A 21,838-nucleotide genomic window follows, 5' to 3' on the forward strand; every position below is an offset into this window, starting at 1 on the left:
GTTTCTCCTGGTGCTGACTCCATGGCAGCCCTTCTTCAGTTTGCTGATGATCAGGTATTTTAATCTCTTTTTTAGTGTAGTTGATGTTTGTGTGTGCACATGTGAGTGTATTTGTATGAAGCAAGGAATTTCGTTTAACTAAAAGCTGCAATGCCAAACCAAACCCAAAACCTGTTTTTAACTGCCCAAAAACATGGTAAAATTGATCTCGTGCTTTTCTTTAACACAAAGCACTAACTCATGCATATGAATTGTTTTCAGGAATGAATTTGTCTGTTGTTTAAAAGAAACTGTAGGATAAATAGTTTATCATCTTGTGATGTCATGACCTATTTTGTGTCATTTCAAATGGAAAATGCAAAAATGGAACAAAACCATAATAGTTTAAATGTTTCTTGTAAGCAGTCTTATCTGAAAATGCTATTTTTCTTCAAATATGTGTAAGGTATTATCTAATCAAAACCACCATAGTAATATGGGACCTTGGAGTCCTGGGTGGAATTTATACATCAGAATTGAAATACGGATTTTGTTGGGTTTTTTTTGCTTTGACTGTTGTTGTGGCATTTAAAACAAACAAACAAAAAATTCCCAACAGCCCAAATCAGTTCTTATGTAGAAAAGTATTGCTAGAATACTAGAAAGTAAGATTATACATGTAATAACACATTTTAGGATGCATTTTTTGCATTTTCTGCCTATAATTCTGTCAGAATTCTGTGCTGTTGAGAATGACAGGTACATTTCAAGTCTTCAGCCACCAAGCTGTAAAGGTATTCTGCATTTTATAGTAGGCTGTGTCTACATTGTTCAAGAGAACACTGTTTGCAGAAATGTTCTGAAACTGCCAGAATTGCATAGGTCCAGATTAAATGGATGGGTAGTTGGAGCTTTTCACTGGGAGATACACAAGATGTGGCATGACATGAAAGAAAATATTTAAATGTATTTTAAACTATAGAGTACATTAAATACCTGATACCCACTATGTGATCCTGACTTTTACAATAAGTGCAGAAAACCTGTGAGTAATGTTGCAACTTTGTAAATCAGTTAAAGCCAACCCTAATGAACAGGTATCTGTGATCTGAGGGGAGAAGGCCTCAGAAATGAAATAATTGTGTTCCATTGCAAGGAAAAGTTTCAGTTACTGCCAATAGTGGAATAAATTTATTTTTTATTTTATTGCTTGTCTCATACTTCATCACTTGAAACTTACTGCTATGGCATTAATAATACAGCTCTCTAGGTGGTTTTTTTTTTTAAAGGTAAGATTGGGAAAACCTATCCACTGTTTTAATAATTTGATGTGTCTTTGCAATCACATTTTACATTATTTTGCATTATTTTTCTCTAATTAATGTAGCTTATCTAAATGAGATTGAATATTTACCTAAATGGTCTCACTTGAAAACCAAATCAAACATTTCTACATGTCTTTATGTAAAGGCCAGAAATCTAACTTGGTAAGGAAAAAAAAAAGCTAAAATATTGTATGAACAATATAATACACTGGTAAAAAATTTACAGGTGCATGGTCTCATACATACAGTTGTACGTAATGTATATAATTAAATGTACATAATTAAATAGCTTTAAAAAATAAAATTGCTTTGAGGTTTTAAGAGACTCTGGAATGATGCTCATGACCATTCAAAGACCTCCTGCTGAAGGCCTTTGGTTGTCAAGGGGCTTCCCCTGCCTCACAAAGTGTGTGAGCAGGAAGACACTGGGCTCAGAGTGGCTCAGCTCTGCTGTGCAGGACAGGAGATAAAAAATTAACTATTCCTGCAAGGTGTAAAACATCCTACTGCCACCCCTGATGGCTGGCTGTGATTTATCAGTGCCAGGGACAAGACAAGGGCCCCCGGAGTGCTGCAGAGTGAAACCAGCAGGGATCCAGCTGAGGAGCTGACAGAGGCTGTTTCCTTCCCTGCCTGCAGAGGTGGGTGCTTGCCATGGCAGCCTCTGGGGAATTTGCCAGCAATACATGGCACTTCATGTCCCAACTTCCTAAGCAGCCCAGCATGGCCAAGTTATGGATGGGCAGGAACAGGGGTGTTCCACAGTGATTTCGGTTATTAATGTGGTAAACAGGCAAATTCAAGCAATAACATGATTAACAGGCAAGTGACTCAAGCAACTTCACCCAGGTGTTTCTTTCCTGAAGGACAGTGGGGAGTAAAGGGCAAGGTTGTGAAGGGGGATATCCTCCTATGACATGACCAAAGGTTCTGAACAAATTACAAACATCGTTTGTATACATATATATATACAAACTATATATATAACAAATATATATTTGTAATTCTGAACAAATTACGAATATAGTTCCTAGCAGGGAGGGAACCTTTTTTTGCCCTGAAGGATAATGATTTGTATGTAGTAAACATGTAGTGGTACTTTTTTTGACTGGTTTTCTTCATCCCAGTTCTCAGTTCTCTTGCCTTCCTGCAAATAATTTTCTTTTATCACTCATAATTTTTCCTTTATATGCACCTAAGAGGAGTCCAGCTTCTCCCAACCTCAAGAATTTAAGCATATTTGATTTTCGAAATAAATAAATTTTAAAAACTATGAGCACTGCTATGGCCTTGTGATAGCATACATTTATTTTAGAAAGATGTCAAACAAGTAGCAATAATTTTGGAAAAGTTTTCCATAAACTTGTATCTAGGGAGTTTCAGCTGCATTACTGTGGAATTTTTTGGTGCTATTATTATTCAAAAGCAGGAATGGCTGGGTGACTTGAGGGATTATTATTAAAAAATATTTGAAGGACTGGAGCGGAAGTGGTTCAAGCATGAACTAGCAGAAGTAATTAACAGCTTTTAAACTTTGCAGCGAGAATTCTGGCTGCCTTCCAAGTGAATTACATTGATACTGATAGGGCAGCCCAGGGAAGTGCTGGGCTGCTGCTCAGATCGCTGTCCTGTTTTCCTGCAGGAGCTGCCAGCTGATGCTTCTCACTGTCGCTGGGGAATGCAGTTACAGTGCCAGGGGCACTGACACCGGGATTGGCTCTGTAAGTGTTCTGAGGATGTTATTTTCCTCTAAAATCATTACAAATGTCAATTATATACTTGAGCCAAGTGGTGTTTATTTTGCCTCTCCTGAAGGAGATGTATATCAGAACAATAGAATTACCGACACCTTTTTTTTTTTTTTTTAATAGAGGTAATCTTTACTGAAACTGATGCATTTCAGTGTTTACTCAGTCACTGTTTGCTTGGTGGCTTAATCTCACCTTCTATCAGGCCTTGTTTCAGTGACTTCTAAGAAAGGGACATTATGTAAACACCACCCAATTACTGTCATCTAAATTGACTCAGTGTGAGTCAGCATTCAGGGGACAGTAAGTGAGAAACACAGCTCAGTGAAGTTAAAAGCATTTTAAAATAGGCATAAGAGAAATAGCTCATTATAGCTACTGGAGGCAGAAAGGCCACAATAATCAGCTTAATTAACACAGGAGTTGTGTCAGTCATTAGCAAAACACCTTCAGGCACTTGGCAGGCAGTGGGCTCAGAGAGGGGCTGCAGCCCCTTACACTTGGGATCTCATTTTAATAGAATTTTCATCAGCTCCCAGAATTTTTCAGGCATTTTATCTTTGTATCTTTTATATCTCGGTTAACACGCTTCATTCATCACTCTAGGAAAGCCTGTGATGATTCTGAAGTACAACTTGTGGCTTCTGCTTTTTTTTTTTTTTTTTTTTTTTTTTTTTTTTTTTTTTGGTCTAGAGGTATTTTTTCCCCACCTTGTCTCAGTACGGCAGCTGTACTGAATATACAAAGACACTTGCACAGAATCCTTTCCCAGAGATCTTTGACTGCAAATGCTGCTGTTACCAAGGATCAGTCAGCAACACAACTGCTATTTGATGACATTCTTACACAGGTATGATGCAAACCCACACATCCTTACCTTAATTTTCTACTGTGTATCCATGCTGGTATGTTCACATTCCCTCCTGAGTTTTCACTGTACTTTATTGTGTTGTATCTCCATTCTGGTGAAATTACTTTTCCACTTAAGAATGTTTTAAGACTTTTTTTTTGTGGGGGGGGTGTTGTATTGAGCAGTCAAATGGCTACAGGATCAGCCAGATGATCACAGTAATTTTCCATGGAAACCCCCAATCCACTGTTCTTGTTTTTAGTATTGCTCCTACCTGACTGACCTAGATATAAATGTTGGACAGAGCATTTATGTTGGTTTTTAATTGTTTAAGCAACCCTGTTAAGCAAAATACTTTGACACCTTCCTTTTCAGAATTTTTTATAGGGGCTTGTAGTGATGTCTGCTGAACTGAAAGGAACACTAAAACACAAAAGTAATCACACCATAAGAAGCTCAAGAGAAATATCTGCTCCTTGAATATTTTTTTTTTATTTTCTGAAGGCTCCTTATGTATAAGGAACATACATAAAATGAACACAACACTGTTGACAATGAACAAAACAGCATTTGATAATTTCCAGCTTTATAAAATTTTTAAAAAATGATTTAGTTATAACAAAAAAAACCCCCAATAGCTCAGCAAGTTATCTTATTGGACCATTATCACATTTTAAACCATAGACTCAGTTAATGGGGAGAGGAAAGAAAAAAATAATAAAAAAATAATCACACTGCATCTAGCAACTACAACATTTTCTAAGCATAATCACAGCGGATTGAGTGCAATGTGATTTACATCAGAATTCACATGGGATGTCACACAGTGACAGCATTGTAAAATATACAAGTAACATTTATGCCCTCCAACAAATACAAGTTAAATGAGACTCTGGATTCAAGCCAAATGGAATGTTGAAGCCAAGTAGAAATGTACTGGAATTCAGATTGTCTGTAACATGACTCAAAAGTGTACATTAGAATCATCTGGAATTCAATACTGGTGGAAACGTAGAGAGGTCACAGCTTTTACACTGCTCTGTTACACTTGCAATAAATATTAGAAAATAAAAGTAAATCTATGTTCCATGAAAAATACAGTACCTACCTTCAACGACCACGTTTTTCCCTTGTCTGAAGATGGTCTTGGAAGGAAGTTAACTATTTTCCTACAGAGGCAGTGTATTGAGCTATAACCACATTCCAACTAATGCAACAGCAAGTATACTACTGGAAATACAGAAATCTTCATTTGAAAAGAATTAGGAGAAATAAAGCTTTAAAAAAATAATTTGACAAAACATCAGCTGCATAATGACCCCCTTATATTTCAGAATTAACAGAAAAAAAAAAAACAACTTAAGTCAGTCAGTTTAATACAAAAGAAACAGAGATTGTTTAAACTCAGATCTTCAGAAGATATCCAGAAGTTTTGTCTCATTGACCTAACATGGGCACTATGCAAAAATGTCATCCAGGAATTTTACACTGCAGAAATTCAGCAATCTGAAGCTAACAACAGCGTGTTTGCTAATTAGGGTTCTACACTAAACATGTTTAAAGAGGAAAAAAGAAAACCTGAGTTCAGAACATCAAATGGCTGCATGCCTGAACTCTTGGGCTTTTGGCTTCTTCACTGAAGAAACTGCACCCTTCTTTGAAATGGACCTTTAATACTGTTTCCTGATACTGCTTTAGGAAAAAATACTGGCAACCAACTGATACCTTTAAAACACATGAGCTGCTCTCAGTAAAAGCTAAACTGACCAATGAAGCTTCCAAAGTAAAGGGCCACAGGAAACACGGGAACTTGAAATGGAATGCAGATACCCACTGGCTCTCATTAAAGGCGTTAGGATTAGTGTTTTTAGCAGCTACACTGGCACCAAGCAGACTGGAACTTTAAAACTTACAGCACAGTCAAAGTACAGCTTTTACCTGGCATACACAGTAGAGAGACAAACTGGATGTTTTAAAAAAAAGCTACTACCATGCTTAGGACTGGTACTACAGAATCAACCTGCACTCCCCACAAACTCACAATTTATTTTTTTTTTTAAGGAGATGGGTACAAGAAGAACTAACTCATGTCTGGCAATACATGCCTGTCAGCACAATCTGATCTAGGACAGCTGGTCCCAGCAAGTTAAGGCCCAAATTTTCAGTCTATTCTTCTAAATGACACATACCATGGTTCTACCACATCTGCTTTTTAATAATCTAATTTAAATACCAAAATTGTAAAAAAATATCATAGAAATGAACTCCTTTATACTGGAAGTAGAAATCTTCTTACATATTCTTTACTGCCAGAAATGGCTGGTGTTACAATGTCTGATATCAAGGCATTGTAGGAACAGATCTGATGCGCTGTTACAGTATCATTAATACCCTACCAGTACAACATATACAGAGCATAATTTAACCCTTGTGTCTAGCTTCAGGAACTAGCACCTTGCACCTTGGTTTAACATGAAGAGGAGAAAACAGTCCAAATTAATAATTTTAAAAAATGGAGAAATTCCCACATGGATTCTCTTGTTAAAAGAGTTTGCACAAATTCACAGCCACAATTCTTCAGTAGTTTATGCTGCAAGTGGCACACAATACATGTTTAGCATCCGTAAGAAAGAACCAGAAACAGCTCAATAACTCCAAGGTCAGGGATTTCCCCAAGCTAACACTAATTCTACTGCATTTTGCATTTTCCTACTAATATCAATGAACAAACATCAAATAAATCTCAGTTGGGGAAAAACATCATCAAACTGACCCTTGACAGAAGTTACACTTTGCAGAGTACATGGCAACAGCCTGCCTTCTTACACAGGAGCTTTGCAATGATGGAGTGCAGCTTAACACAGCTTGTAAGAATTTAAACAGTGTTTAGGCTTGGGGTTTCTTTTTAAAATTTAAGCCAGCACAGGGGTTTCCAGTCATGTCCTGGTGTAAGACTGAGTACTTAAGTCACCACTATGCAGAAAAATCAGCACAGGATTAATACGTGTCTATACAGATGTGCACACACACAAGTGTATATCTGCACATCTGTCTATAGCTATTTAGCTCTATACATACATTGAGACAGTTAGGAGCTACTCAAGACTCACGTGGCACTAAAAGTTCCCTTGGGTTCCTTGCACAGGTGTGAGTTTCAGCTCTAACTATTGGAATGGTATTTCCCAAATGAGATCTTTCCCTGTACTTTTTCTTTCTTAAGCAAGCAGTGCTCCCTATACAGCACCCTGACCTTGGCCTTTATTTCTCAAGATTTCGGGTTTCCTAAACATCACTAACTCGAGTTTAGGAGTTGTGCTGGGTAAGCTCAACTGATGGGATTAGAGAAAAGCAGAAGCTACTCTAGGCAGAAAGGAAATCTCCTGTCCTTGTGTAAGCAGTGCAAGCACCACGTGTCTTCTGAGCAGTGTGCACACAGCCATACAGTGCAGACTCAAAGCCAGACAGCAACAGACTGGAACCACAGTGATTACCAGCATCAGGTCAAAACTGGATGTCAAGCACTATTTTGTCTTCATAGAGGGCAATCACCAGCATGATGGCAAATCCAAGAAGCAGGCCTAGATTCTGAAGAATAAACTGCCCCACAGGACAGTAACCATGCTCCTCATTGTCTCCATCTCCATGAAGCATTTCTGGAAGCTAAAAGATACAATGCAATTTAAGAAGTTATTTCACCTCTATTCCATTTATACATGGACACGTTTACAAGATGATATTGTCAAAAATAAACACTTTAGGGTTCAGATATAAAACCAATATACTAAGACACAGCTTAAACTCTACTGAACAACTACATTCAAAAAAACATGGTCACATTATATATTTACAAAATAAACTAAAAATGCCTTTCCTTGAACTTTCAAATCCAGATCATCCATGTAAATGAACATTAAGTTCCTCAAAATAGGGTGCGGCCCAATATTCTTCAAGTTCTGCTCTTTTAATTTTAAAAGAATTCAAGTCATGCTCAAGTAAACATATGACTTTGATTAATGTAGCCAGTCATTTGTCATTTGAGACACTTACACATACTCATATACACATCCCTTTTAAATATGGGAATGATAGCTACAAACAATTCAAGAGAAATTTTATGCACCAAAGAAGTTATGGAAGTTCTGGACATTGCTCACCTATGAGGAAAAGTCAGTACTGACAAAATCAACTAATAGTAGTGCTCTTGGAAATGTAAAAATAAAGTTTTGTGTTTTACAAAGCCATCCATATAGAACAGAAGTAAAATATTTACAAGAAAATTAATTAAAGAAAGCAGGAGGTAAATGTTAAGATTTGGTTACTGAGAGATGCTTCTGCCTGAATTAAGGTGCAAATGAGACCATATGCCAAAGTCAAGAGTCAGGATTTTATTTAACAGCAAATATAAGGCAGAGAGAGAAGGAACTAGGAAAGAGAGAGGAGGGAGAGAAGAAAGAAAGAGTAAGAGAGAAAGATGAAGCAGAACATATCACCACTTGTGGATCCAGCCAGTGTCTCCCTGGTCCTCATCACCCTGGCTTCCCCAAAGCCAGCCACTCAAAACTTGTCACACATTTTAGCAAACGAAAGCTCAATGCTCATTGGCTATGCAGTTCTCTTATTCTACTGGTTAAATGAATCCCTCAGTTCCAATACTAATTAGTTCCATCCCAGTCTCTCTTCTTTTGAATCGGTGCCTCCCTCTGGAGTGCTGGGCTATGGCCTCCCCCTGCTGGGCCCAGCCAGAGCTCTTTTTCAGCAGAGCTAGTTTGCCTTTGCATTCTTCTCCCCAGCGCTGTTTACTTCTCCTTAGGCCTGAGATAACTGGACAAAAGTCCCACCTTAACCTTAAGTCAGGACTATACTCAGCGAGGTGGGATTCCATGGTGGCAGAGGAGCAGTTGCTTCTTTGCACAGTTTGCTACAGTGGGCAAATCCTTTGGTGATTTAGCAGTGTTGGCGGCACTTGTGATCTTTAAGTCTCTTACAGTAATTCCTTCCAAAGAAGGAATTACTACAGGAATTCCTTCAAGACTCAGTACAGAAAATGATGATATAGAAGAAAAGGGAAACTACTGCTCTTCATTAGATCAGCTAGGACTGTTTGGGTTATTCCAAGAACTTGAATACTGCCCAATAGACAGTGACCTCAAAGCTGCTAAAAACCCAAATATATTACCCATCCTGTCTTGTATTCCTGTATTTCTAAAAGATACATAAACTTGATAATTAATTTGACCCACTGAGTATTTAAATATAAAAAACCCCCCAAAAAAACCCAATCCTCAAAAAACAAAAACCAAAAAGCCCCCCCAGCTGGTATAAAAAATGTTTAAATGGTTATCACATATACACTAGACCAGGCAGCTCCACAGCAAGCACTACTTTAAATTACAAAGTGCTGTAAGGTCATTAGGGCTTCACCTTAGCATTACTGTAATGGGCTTTAACAATCTGGATATTTACTTTGACAGCATATCTAATGATGACTAAACATTTTGCTTTATTGATAATAAATGCTGATGTGACCAATTGCAGGGACCATATAAAGAATGGTCCTGCCAATTAATAAAAACCACCCTTTTGAAGTTGAAAGCTTATGCTGTCAGTACTAGAGATTAAAGAAACAAAAACTGCAACAGATAAATTTGTTTCCCAGTAAGATTAAATTATTCAAGTTGGACTATTCAATGTACCCATTCAAACCAAAACACCAGTGTCAGGAAGGAGGATATTATGATTACTCTTATAAGTTATCACCCAATGAAATTTCATGAAAGAACTTGGGAAACCTGCAGTATTTTGAAATGCCTGAGTTAGGTGAAATGCCTGGAGAGGAATATCCTTATTACTGAAACCCACGTAATTAGATAAACTTCAGGAGAGTCAATTGCAAAAATACCAAAAGGCTCATTCTCAATGGGCTGGTGTAAGGAATGGATAGAAAACTGCACCTCTGTGAACCTCTGCTTACATCCAGGAAGGAATCAAAATCTACTCTTATTGTGTGCCAGGTAAAGAGATCTTTGAGAATGAGGCTGATTATGCAAACACCAAGACAAAACTGGTTCAGTTTCAAGTGTTTCTTGCAGAAGATTTCCTGCTGTTGTTGAGTCAGGCCATGGGATTTTGGTTACTCTTAAGATGGTTGAGAGAAAGAAAAGGGAATGAAGGAATGAAAGTACCGCCTTCCTTTATCCATGACATCTTCAGTCAAAGGACAGGAATTAAGTATCAGACACAGAGCTTACAAGGAAGTGGTATTACAGGCATTATAGACTACTACTTCACCTAAAGTTGCAAGAAGGATCACTCTACCCAGACATTCTATTTAACAATTTAGCAGGCCCGGGAAAGGATTTATTCAGCTATTAATAGATTAGAGTGATTTTATAACAACAGTATATTTACAAATTAATGTCTCCATAATGAAGTGGAGAGCATTACAAAGTACCCCAAAAGTGAAAAAATTATCATGTTTGGACTGGGAAAGTGAGAAAATTGCCTTATTTAAATGAAGCTCTGAAGCAGCTTAGAGAAGAGAAATCAGGACTGAATATGAGCTGGTAACATGTGCACAGCAGTATTGCTGCCTGAAGGGTCTGATCTATGCTGTACACGCACTAAGGATAAAGCACCTGTGTGTTCTTGAAGTAGCAGCATTTTTCCACCAGGTAATTTTTGTAAAAACTACTCATCACAAGAGCTCTGGATTACCAGCTACTATAGTAAAAGCTCAGACTAAACTTTCCAGCACTGAATATGCGACGATAAAATCTCAGTGAAGAATAAAGCTGACCACCAGACTGAAGTGCAGCACTCAGAGAAGCGCCAGGTTCCCGCCCCGGAGCCCCAGGCAGCCGTACCATGTCAACCAGGGCCACGTAGAGGAACATGCCGGCGGTGACGGCGAAGATCCAGAGGGTGATGTTGTTGGCGTACTGCCCCACGGCCGTGCCGATCAGCATCCCGATGTAGGCCATCATGGCCGACAGCAGGTTGTACACGATGGCCTGCTTCACTGTCATCCCCGCCTTCAGCAGCACCGCAAAGTCACCTGGGGGGACAACGCGGCCGTCAGCGCCGCGCCACCGGGGAACCCTCAGCAAAGAGCGACTGCGGGGCCCGCAGCAGCCTGAGCCACAGCACCGACCACCTCGGAGAGCTGCGCCTAGGCACAGCCAGCCCTCGGTTCAAATATCGTTTCAAGGTGCCCGTTCGTCATGCTGATTGTCAGAAAGGAAGGCTGAATGGAGGGGTCTAGGCCTGCTCTTCCCACAGACAACACACCTCTGTGCACACACTCATCTTTCTCAGAAGTTCTTCACTGCACACAAAACCAGAGGCTTAGTTAGGATCAATACCTGTGAAAATTATTCTTAGCTATGCACACCTCATTATGCAAATCCAGGGAGAGAATAATGAGGCATTTGTCCCCACAGAAGATGACAATGAATTTGAATTTGAGCACAAGGAAGAGTTACATTCACAAAGAATGACTTCATATCCAGGCTGAGTCAGTTTTCTGGGTGAAGACATGCCAGGGTAATGTGTTTTATTCAGAATTCAGGGCAGCTTTGCTAAATTAGATGCTAAAAGTAGATATTCTACAAAAATCTAGATTTCAGTCTTGTAATCAGCTCTAATAGTTTTATTCCATTCAAACTGAATTCTTGTGATCATGAGAAGTGTAAGATGATGTATAGACATGAGGGCAATTCTTACATAATGTTCTTATACCCATGCCTGTAATTATTTGCCTAATCTAGAAAAAATTAGAATCAAAACATATCAAAATTTTAAAAAATAGGTATAAACTACTCACCCCTTAAAGAAGGTTCATTTCATCATGTTATGCTGTCAAGTTCTAAGCACTCTAATATACATTGCAATCCTTTATATACTGTAACAGCTTCACTTTAATGATTGTATTGCATAGGTGTCAAACCACCAACATCTGCTCTATTATTTCCCCCCTATGCCCATGATTTACCTATAGCTCAGGAGCTGCCTATATAAAATGCTTTCCCCTCATCACCTCTAAGGTTTTAGAAGTGTTGGTTTTACCTCACTTTTGATCATTCAGACCCGTCAGCTCTTCAAGTGAGCAAGCTGTGAGAACAGACATAGGTCAATCTAGCACAACTTCACTTCAGTGGAAAAACAGAAAACTCCTCCTCTCTCTGGTTGCTCTTCTTAAACTCTCAGGGTGCAGTAAATTTTCATGCAATGTGAAAACAACAGGTTTCATCATGGTTCGCTACCTCCAGAAGAAATGCTTCAATTAGTGGGGGGAAGAATCAATGGCACTGGCAACAGTGCCCTACAGGCTTTACCCTAAATGGCCACACCTGCTGAACTTGGCCACAGTTGGAACAAAGCCTCTTCTGAAGATCCCCACATGGAATTTTACTTATGTAAACCTGTGTTTACTTATGTGACTTCACTTTGTGTAAGACAATGTCACATAGAGTAGTGTGAAACTCTATAAAATGCAGAGATAGGTAAAATGTATGCTCCTAAGAACAGTTTTTAAACATGCTCAAAAAGCTTTACACAAGTGCTGTAACTGACACTACCAACACAATCCTGTAGCAGTACCTACTCTGAAGCAATATTTCTCCCTCACCCTCTGAAGTTCTGGTCACTGCTGCAGCTTCTGCACAGCATTGTGCTTAGCACAGTACTACAACAGCTTTTAGATAAGGATTTTGTACAGATGGAGCACAGTTTCTACACTTAGTTACCTAATTCATGAGGAAGCTCGTGACAAAATACTGCTATAGATGTACTAATTCCCCCTGTCAGTCCAGCACTAAAAGCTGCTCCTAGAAAAAAAAAAAAAAAGAAAGAAAAAAAATTAAAATGATATTTCACTATTTTCAGGTCAGAAAATCAATCGACTTTGCAGAGCTGACACTCTTCTGTTAGAATGCACACTAATATTTTTCAGTATGTCTGTGTCCTGTCTATATAAATGGGAAATACTGGAAGCACTCTGGGTGTGCATTACCACTGCAGGCTTTATTACTCATTTATCTGACAGACAAATCCTGGAGAGGAGAACACAACTGGCTAAAAATGAGCCATAAAGGCAACAAGCTAATAAGTAACACCACTTTCACACTATTAGGAACTCTCAAGTACATGAGGACAGTTAGAAATGTACATGAGCAAGAGTGTGTCTCTCTCCTTTCCAGCTTGGAAATCCAAACTAGTATTTAACCCATAACGTCTCCAGCTCCATTCTACTTATTTTTAGAGAACATATCAGCAATATTAGTAAGCCAGACCTGGAAAATAATAAGGGTAAAAACATTGCCATAAATATCTTTCAGTACTTTTGCATAAGCTAATTGAATTCAATCAATTTTAAGTTCATACCTTAAATAATTCTGAGATGAGAAAACTGGCATTAAATTTCTGTACTGTAGCAGAAAAAAGCACAAAAAGAGCCTGAAGTGAGCAGTCTAAACAGGCAGCATAAATTGTGAAAGAAAAGACACAATCTGAAGGCAGAGGAGGAATTTAACTTTCCTCTGGATTCCTCATAGCTTGATATATTGAAAAAATGAGCATGCTTTTCTAAAATCTACACTTTTCCACAGATTCAGCTGTTTGGGCTTAACCCAGAAATATTTAGAAATGGAGTTTCAATACTGTGAAGTTCTCAACCGAAGGCGTGGCAATTGTTTCTGGCCTTAGAACCCACTGTCTCAATGTCTTACCTGTTTAATGTGAAAATGAAGCAACAAGTTAATTTTTAAGGAGTTTAGTTTCTTTAGCAGTTGTCAGAAGGAAGTGGAAAAACTGTAGTAGATTCCATTGTTAACAAGAGACCCTGACAAATGCCTTCAAAATGGGTGTCCCCCTTCTGCCATTAGCTCAGAACCCTGCATACTCTTACTCTTAAGCAGCCACCTTCGTAAGAATCAAAAGTGTGCACTTCAGTCCTTTCACCATCATCCTGACCTGTATATCCAAATTAATACACTTTGCAATTCAAATCACATTTAGAGCATTGTGTGACTCCAAGTTGATTTAATAAATCTAACAAAATCTGTCTGGTATTTCAATTTCTTCTGCACTTGGCTAGAAATAAATCTGTAATAATATTTTGATTAAATAAAAATTAAATTATCCCAAGTAGTACTTTCAAAATATTATTTCTGTAACCTGACTTACAGTGTATTTTTATTTGCATGTACTGTGTAATTCTATGTATTAACAATAATAGAAATAGTATTACTACTATTGTTAGTAAATATCATTCTAAGTAAGACTGAAAGGCATTTATTTATAATTCTAAGGCAACTGAGACCGAAACAAGAAATGTGGGTTACTGTGCTCCATAAATCCCAAGGTTTGTCTGCACCTTGGCAGAGACTATGTCTGTCACTGCTACCGAGACACTAATTTTAGTGCAAATAGCACAGAATATTAACAAAAGGGAAATTATTACAATTGACAGCCTTTCCATTTCTGCTCTGCAGGAGACTGAACAACGGCAGTAACCACAGGTGCTAACTGGAAGCCTTACCTGTGATCACTGATAAGTCAAATATTAGCAGAGTTACTAAAGGTAAGGAGAAACTGTTGAGAAACACTCAGTGCTTTTGCTTACCGATTGCTAAGCCATCACTAAAGTTGTGAATGCCATCTCCCATAATTACCATCCAAGCAATATTAGCTATCCCAGTATCTTTCAGGTCTTTTCCAGAATGACAGTGGCCATGGGAATGATGGGAATGTTTGTGATGCCAGTGGTGACTGTGTTTTCTAGCTATCATTTTATCTTCGCCATGGCTGTCATACTCGGAATCGTGCAGCTCGTGCTCTTGGGCGGCGTGGGAGACGTCGTTGTGAGAGTGGCGCAGGTTGTTGTCCTCTTCCACTGACAGGTAGTTTTTGGCAGGGGGCTCCAGCTGCCCATCCAAGTCAGTGAGTTCAGTTTCATTCAGTCGATCTTCAGACAAAACGGAGTCATCTGCTCCTGTATCCAATCAGTTGGGAGAGACACTGAGTTAATTCCTGTTTAACCAGCGGCCACTGCACCCTTGACCTAAGAGTTAACTGCTCTGGGAAAGAGAAACAAGTATTTTAACACATCCCAGTCTAGCAAGTCTGTTGTTAGCATTCAATCCAAAAACTAAGTCTGTCATTGAGACATTTTTCCACAAATGTGCATGTACAATATATAAAATTCCCCACTGCAAGGCAGCAGCACTGCATCCATAGCACTCAAAGCCAGTTTTAGCCCAGCCTACACTCATGCCTGTAAATTTTGCTAATGACAAAGTTTATGGTTCAACACTGGCAAAGGAGAGTTGCCAGAATGATGATAATGTCTTAGAGCTGTAGATGGGATCTGAATGGTTTAGGAAACCCTACCTGGCTCTGCCTGCACATGCCCACAGAGCTCAGTCTCCACTGTCGTGCAGATATTTCAAAGATATGTTAAAACCCTGCACTGCTGAAAACTTTCCATGTTCTGTGTCAGTGCTTCAAATCTCATTTGAGATTGTTTGAGTGGAGAAGGCTGTAGTCCTAACCCTCTCTTCCACAAACCAATCAAATTAAATAAACTACTTTGCAAATACAAATTTGTATAGGTTCTTCATCAACAAATTAATTCTGCAGCCATGCAGGCAACAGAATTGGAAGGTTATGAAGCAAAGCCTTTGCCCTTCCCTCCCCCTGCAAGAAGGGGGATACAGCATTTCTTCTGGGTACACACAAAATGAGCATTCACAGGCTGTCATGAAGGAACAGTGTACAAAAGTTGTTTTGGATACTTGAGTTCAGGATACTCGGCTGTATTTATGGAAAGAAACAGATTTTGTTTATCTGTAACTGGTCACATGCTGGAATCTTCAAAGTGGAAGATATCCCCATTCATTGTGTGGGTGTTCATTTTTGATCTAATTTTTGTCAGGGCTGAGCTAGGCAGGAATAGCTTAACCAAAACACCAAAACCACCCTGAAACAAGCAAACAAACAAACAAACAAGGACCCACAGCCACCCAAAACATGACTGCTTCAGAAGTCTGAGAACCATCTCTTTGGCATATTAAGAAATGTTCAGAGTGCTCTCAGATCTAAAAAAAAAAACCAAAATAAAAAAGATTTAATAGGGAAAAGCCTATTAAGTCTTATTAACAATGATTTGCATAATAGCAGCAAACTGTACAAGCGGTTACATGAAACATACCATGCCCCAGTAACCTGCTCCTACTTTGGATCTCCCAGTCAGAGGATTCTGACTGTAACTGCCTACCTGCAAGGGGTTTCAGCTGAAGCCAGTCAGCATCTGGTCTGTTATTTAATTTGTGATCAGAAAGTTTCCTTCCAATTGGTGATTCTTCAGTTTGGGGGTTTTTGCACCATTTCTGCTTACTCTGCAACAGAAAACAGGTAACGTCTGGTTTGTGACAGGACATTGATGGAAATAACAGGAACTGAAATGCTGTCCAAAACTCACTTCTAAACAGACCAAGCTGCTCTCTCTTACCACGTATGACAGAAATATGTTACTTCACAATATTGATCTCTATAAGGCTCAGCAACAATCCCTATTCCAGCAGGAGTTCTTAGCTACTTTCCCCATGGAATCTCACTCCCAAACACTTACACAGAGATATTTCACTTTAGTAAGATGGGATATTCTGACAAGGATTGCTCTTATAGCCCAGAAATACTTCCATGCAGCTATTAGATTTGTTCAAGAAAGCAAACTTGCAGCAAGAATAGCTCCTCTAAGTTGTTCAACTTTATTTTTTTGTTTTATATTCCTGTAACTTCCTTGTACTTACTTCCCTTTAAGAAAGCAGGAAGCTCTTTTCTATTTGCAGCCTATAGAGCAGATCCCAAGGATTTGCCAAAGCAGCCTAGGGGATTTAATTATTTTATTAATCTCAAAGAAGAAATACACAATGTAACAGTTTTTATCCTTTTATCAGAAGATTTAAGAAATGCCTCCTCCAACACAGAAAATCTTTTGCTGCCTGTCCAGCTCAGACAGCAAGTATGACATGAAAACAGAGAAGCTGAAAAGGTTTCACAGTCATTTTGGGACAAGCAAGATGGCATTTACACCAAAATAATTTTCTCCTTAAAACTGAATGACAAAGGCAAAGGCTAAAACTGAATTTCCATCCACACTCACATTCTCCAGGGTAGTTGCTCTCCTTTTATACCCCTATCATAAATACAGAGTGCTCCCAGCACTAAAAAACCAATTATTTTTAGAGAAACAAGTTAAAATCTGACTGGCAGTTTACAGAAAACAGGAGGTCTGAAAATGTTAGCATTTTTTTGATGTTGAAAACCTGGACACCTCTGTTACACTGGCATTGTCAGGTAAGAGCATACTGCTAAATTTCTTGTCAATTGTCTGACAATTGCTGGTTCTATAAGCAGATCTTTCTTACATAATCCTTTCTCCTGTTTTTGCAAAAAAACCCAGGAAGCTTTAGAAGAAGAGCTGCAGCTTCCTCCATCAGATTTCTACACTGTGTTCCCAAATTACCTTGTTGAGAAGAGCAACTTCTTTAGGAAAGGGATCCCTCATATAACATCAGAGAGAATACAGAGCAGCAGCAGCACTTGCTCAGAGTTAACACAATTCCTCAGCACTCACAAGGTACCTTTAGGGAACACATTTTAAACAGCAAACAATTTCAGCACCTACCTTTTGTTTATTGTAATGTTTGTACATTCTTATACAATGCTCAATGATGAAGAGAACATAGATGCCTCCGAGTGCCAAGAGCCCTTTGAGCACGGGATCATTTTCCTCCAGAAAGCCCTCAGGGTGCACCGCGTGCGCGTGGCCGTGCCGGTGCGAGTGCCTGTGCTCGTGCACGTGGCCTTGGCCATGGTGGTGGCTGTGGTTGTGGCCTCCATGGGACTGGTGGGAGAGACAACATGACACCACTGGGGCAACCACGACACTGGAGTGGCACTGGGCCAGACGAAGCAACAGAAACCCGCACCCTTTTTTGCTTTTTCTTCACACTAACACATTTTGCCACATAAGTGTTTCAACAGATTATTCATTATCCTAATCAGTAAAAAAATTCCTCTGGGAATTTTATTTTTGAGGGGGTAGATAATGTAGATTCAGCTTTTCTCTCACAATCCTGAAAATGAGACTAACACTCAGAAATATCACAAGGAATTATCATTCTTACTCTCCCATTAGCAGCAAAGCCTTATGACTTTTTAAACTATTACAGTCATTTACAGCCTAAATTCTGATCTATGAACTAAAAAAAACCCCTAAAACCACAACAAAAAATGTGCATTAGATTATACAAAGAAAACATGAAAATATTAGTCTTTGTGCTAAACAACTGAGGTAACAAAATTTAAAAAAATACTTCCCCTTTTTAAGAATTACAGTACACCATCATGAATTAAAAGTTGCTCACCTTCCTTGGGCAATTGCTTGATTCAGTACACAATACTTTCTCCCTCAAATACAGTAACCAGGCAAGTTAATCCCCAGGAAATACTTTAGGTACTGATACACAACAATCAGTAAGCAAGAGACAGCAATACTGCTAATTTTAAAATAACTCTTATTGGGCTCCTGAGTGTTTTACAGTAATGTGACATCACTTCAACAATGAATATGCAACTACTTTTCCCCACCTTTTGTTTAGAGAAACACATTTCCTTCCTTTCTGTCAGCAGAAAGTCTCCAAAAGTGTTGGTGTCCTTCACAGTCAAGTCAATCTACAGGTGCATCAGTGAACCTTTTTTTATTGACACTATCAAACAATTTGTCAAAAATTCCAGACTCATTTACAATTAAGAATAAAAGGTAAGGAGACCATACTTACATGTGGCAAGAGATGGAGCAGTGCATCTCCACTCATTGTTCCTACAGCCAGAGCTACCAAGAAAGTTAGAAGAAATTTGAAGCACCATTGGTTAATGATGGGAACCAAGATCACACCTAGCAAGGAAAGCAGGCTAATGACGGTGATAGAGATGATACCACAAAACCAGGCTGTGGGAAGAAATGAACACAGAAAGGTTATCAGAACAACACCTGGAAAACTTTTAAGCCTGATTAATGACTTTCAACTATCTCTTAAGAAGGTGACTTTCCTTTAACCTAAGTTGTGTGATTGCTCACTGAAAAGGGGCTGAAAAATATGAAGGCAGTACTGAAGTCTACAGCAAAACCAAAACCACACAGGCTTATTCACAGCACAGTATAATATAGTGAGACATCAGAAAACAATTAGCTAGAAAGAGCCCAGCAAATTCTTCCTGATTGTTAGTTCCAGGCTTAGCCTTGTAGCCCTCCATGAAACAAAAAGCAAAAGGTTTCACCCTGGGACACAACCATCTCTGCTACTTAACTTACAAGGGCTCTACAAGCACTAATATGTATGTAACAGTTGTTTTGAATATGCTTCTGATGCAAAATTTTTCTGGATTCTGTATTTCTCCCCATGTTTAGTTTGGCACTATTTATTGCACCTGGTGCTTTAAAACATACACCTTTATTCATGAGAAGATTCAACCTTTGGCAGAGGAACTCTAAAATAGAATGGTTTTTGAAAAGCTGAAAGCAACTTGCTACCACCAAATAGTAGCATTTATTTTTTCTGAGAATCTTTACTGTTGCCATTAGAAGAAGAAGTGGTAATGGGATGTGGTACACCCAACATACTCCTCTTAATGTGAAGATGTGGAAATTTCTACATGACGTTGAAAAGGAATTACAGAAGAAACAGATCCTAGAAACAAAGAGACATGGCTCTGTCAGTCAGCATCTCACTCTAATAAAGTATTTTCTTTAAGTTTTAGTACAAAGGCTTTGATTTTCTTCCACAGGGTTTTTCCTAGCTCCACTTTTTATCAAAAATGTATGTCTACCATAATTTGCCAACTTTAAGATAAGTTACAACTCCTGATTCAGAATCCCTAACATTTCCATATTTCAGAGCACAATCTGACTTTCCTTGCATCTGTGAGAGTCCACAAGTAGGGGAAAACATCCTGGAAAATGGAGCAGGGTATGGGTGAGAGAAGAGGAACAAAAGTGTTGTAGCTGCTCAGTGTCAACATCAGGGTGAAGCACTCCAAGAATTCTGTCTGTACCAAACCCACTCTGGAGCAGATTTATACGATTTTGCCAACAGAAGTGAGGCTGCTGCAGGCTCAGTCTGGTTCAACACCAAAGCTCACAACATCTGATGCTTTAAGTTTTATTTTGGGATATTAATTCTTACTATGTCTGTGGCTGTCATTCCACAACACTGCATAGAAGGAAACAAGCCATCTGAAATGTACAAGACCACATGCACTGTGAGAAAATGACTGGAAAAAACTTTAGACAGTATGCACTGACAGACATGAGTACTGAGAGCATAAAAAAAGAGAGTTGGTGATATGGCAAAGTCTGCTGTCAGATGTGGAACTGAAAAACTGAGGTTGGAAAACAGGAATAAAAAAGTAGGTCTAAAATTGAAGCAGGCCCTCGATAACCAAAACACTGCTACAGGTCCCCAGACTGATGCTCAGAGCACTTCAGCTCCATACCCTGGACCAACAGGCTGTGCTGAAAACCCAGCATACCTGGAGCTGTCCCTCAATGCTCAATCAAGCACATATGCACCAGTAGCCCAGATAAAAATGACAGCCTTTGAGCAGGACACTGCCCCAAGGTGGACACACTCTGGTGCTCAGTGCCAGGGTAGATGATCAACAGCCTTACATGGAGAAAAATGGAAAGGCTGAAGTTTCATCTATCACAGCAGGTTTGGCAGATACACCTCTGAGGGGCTGGAATACTCCTGTGGATGATACAGGACCTAAACATGGCATCATGATTAAGAAAAGGCACATGGGATTAGAATGTGGAATCTGTGCGCCTCTTGGATCAAGCCCCAGGGAGCACTGGCATCTGCACAGGCAGAATTACAACTTGTATCTGATCTGAGACACTGCTCATCAACAGTTCTAGGCCATCTCCAGCTTCAAACAAAATGCTCCCTGTTTATTTGTGGGACTTCTACTGGCTTCATTCATTAGCAGGGTGTGCCTTTCCTTTTCAGTAGTTTAGGGGGCTCAGTGGTGACAAAGCCCCCCTCTTCCAACAGGTACACTGTGAAAGCTCAGTTCTATGGATAAGCCCTTGAAAATCCTCCACTAGAATCACAGATGTCACAGAACTACCTGTAAATTACAGGTGGAAAACCTAACACAGCTTCGTAAGGTTTGGCCATCAGTTAATTAAATTATTTTGCTTTAGAAAATCACAGTTAGCAGAGGTAATGGACAGCTCACAGGTTGGTATCAATGAACAGAAGCAACACTGGCCTGTTAAGATTATTTGAAAGCTTTAACTAAAACTAAATTAAACCACAGAAAGCTCATGTTTAAGTGACTGCATCCTCCTAACCTTGGTGAATACTTCTATCTAAGTATGTTTATATTAGCTCAGGTGGGCACACACTTTCATTTCAGTACAGTCCTACAACCTACAGGTTAAGTTACTCTATGACTGACATATCAACTGAAATCTTGCTGTAATTAATACAAGAGAATATAGGAAATTGTTATGAATAATCATTTATCATTATCTAATCAAGCTGTTCTGCAGGTTACTGTCTGAGAGCCAAATCAGTGAGTTAGAACCCAAATTTTTAAAACTAACTGGCAAAGGTGTTATTCATACTCAAAGTATCAGATGTCATAAAACATGTTAAATGTTCACAGTAAGCTTCACTAATTTTGCAGATTAAGTCTCTTAAAACGTTAAAGGCCTTCAAGCTGAGTTATTAATGAACTCCCTTTTCTCATTACAGAGAGATAAAATGCAATCTTTTAAAAAGAAGCTCTCATCTGTAGAAGCATCCTAATTAAACTGGTTCAAAGCATGTGCAACATGACAGTTTTGTATAGGATTTCAACATTTT

General features: G+C 38.9%; 1 protein-coding gene across 8 annotated transcripts in view; it reads right to left on the minus strand.

Moving 5' to 3' along the window:
- Positions 1-4,372: 4,372 nt before the first annotated feature.
- SLC39A10 (solute carrier family 39 member 10) overlaps positions 4,373-21,838 on the minus strand; it is a 34,420-nt gene continuing 16,954 nt past the window's right edge. For all 8 annotated transcript variants that reach the window (XM_031505371.2, XM_077785143.1, XM_021555461.3 and 5 more), the window contains 7 exons: positions 18,746-18,915; positions 17,590-17,808; positions 16,177-16,297; positions 14,524-14,892; positions 12,647-12,727; positions 10,766-10,956; positions 4,373-7,562 (listed from right to left, as the gene is read on the minus strand). In XM_031505371.2, coding sequence (XP_031361231.1) covers positions 7,404-7,562; positions 10,766-10,956; positions 12,647-12,727; positions 14,524-14,892; positions 16,177-16,297; positions 17,590-17,808; positions 18,746-18,915 — 1,310 coding nt within the window. In that variant the 3' untranslated portion in view covers positions 4,373-7,403. The remainder of the gene's footprint in view (positions 7,563-10,765; positions 10,957-12,646; positions 12,728-14,523; positions 14,893-16,176; positions 16,298-17,589; positions 17,809-18,745; positions 18,916-21,838) is intronic.

This window comes from Lonchura striata, chromosome 8 (assembly GCF_046129695.1).
Source record: "Lonchura striata isolate bLonStr1 chromosome 8, bLonStr1.mat, whole genome shotgun sequence".
Classification (NCBI taxonomy): Eukaryota; Metazoa; Chordata; class Aves; order Passeriformes; family Estrildidae; genus Lonchura; species Lonchura striata.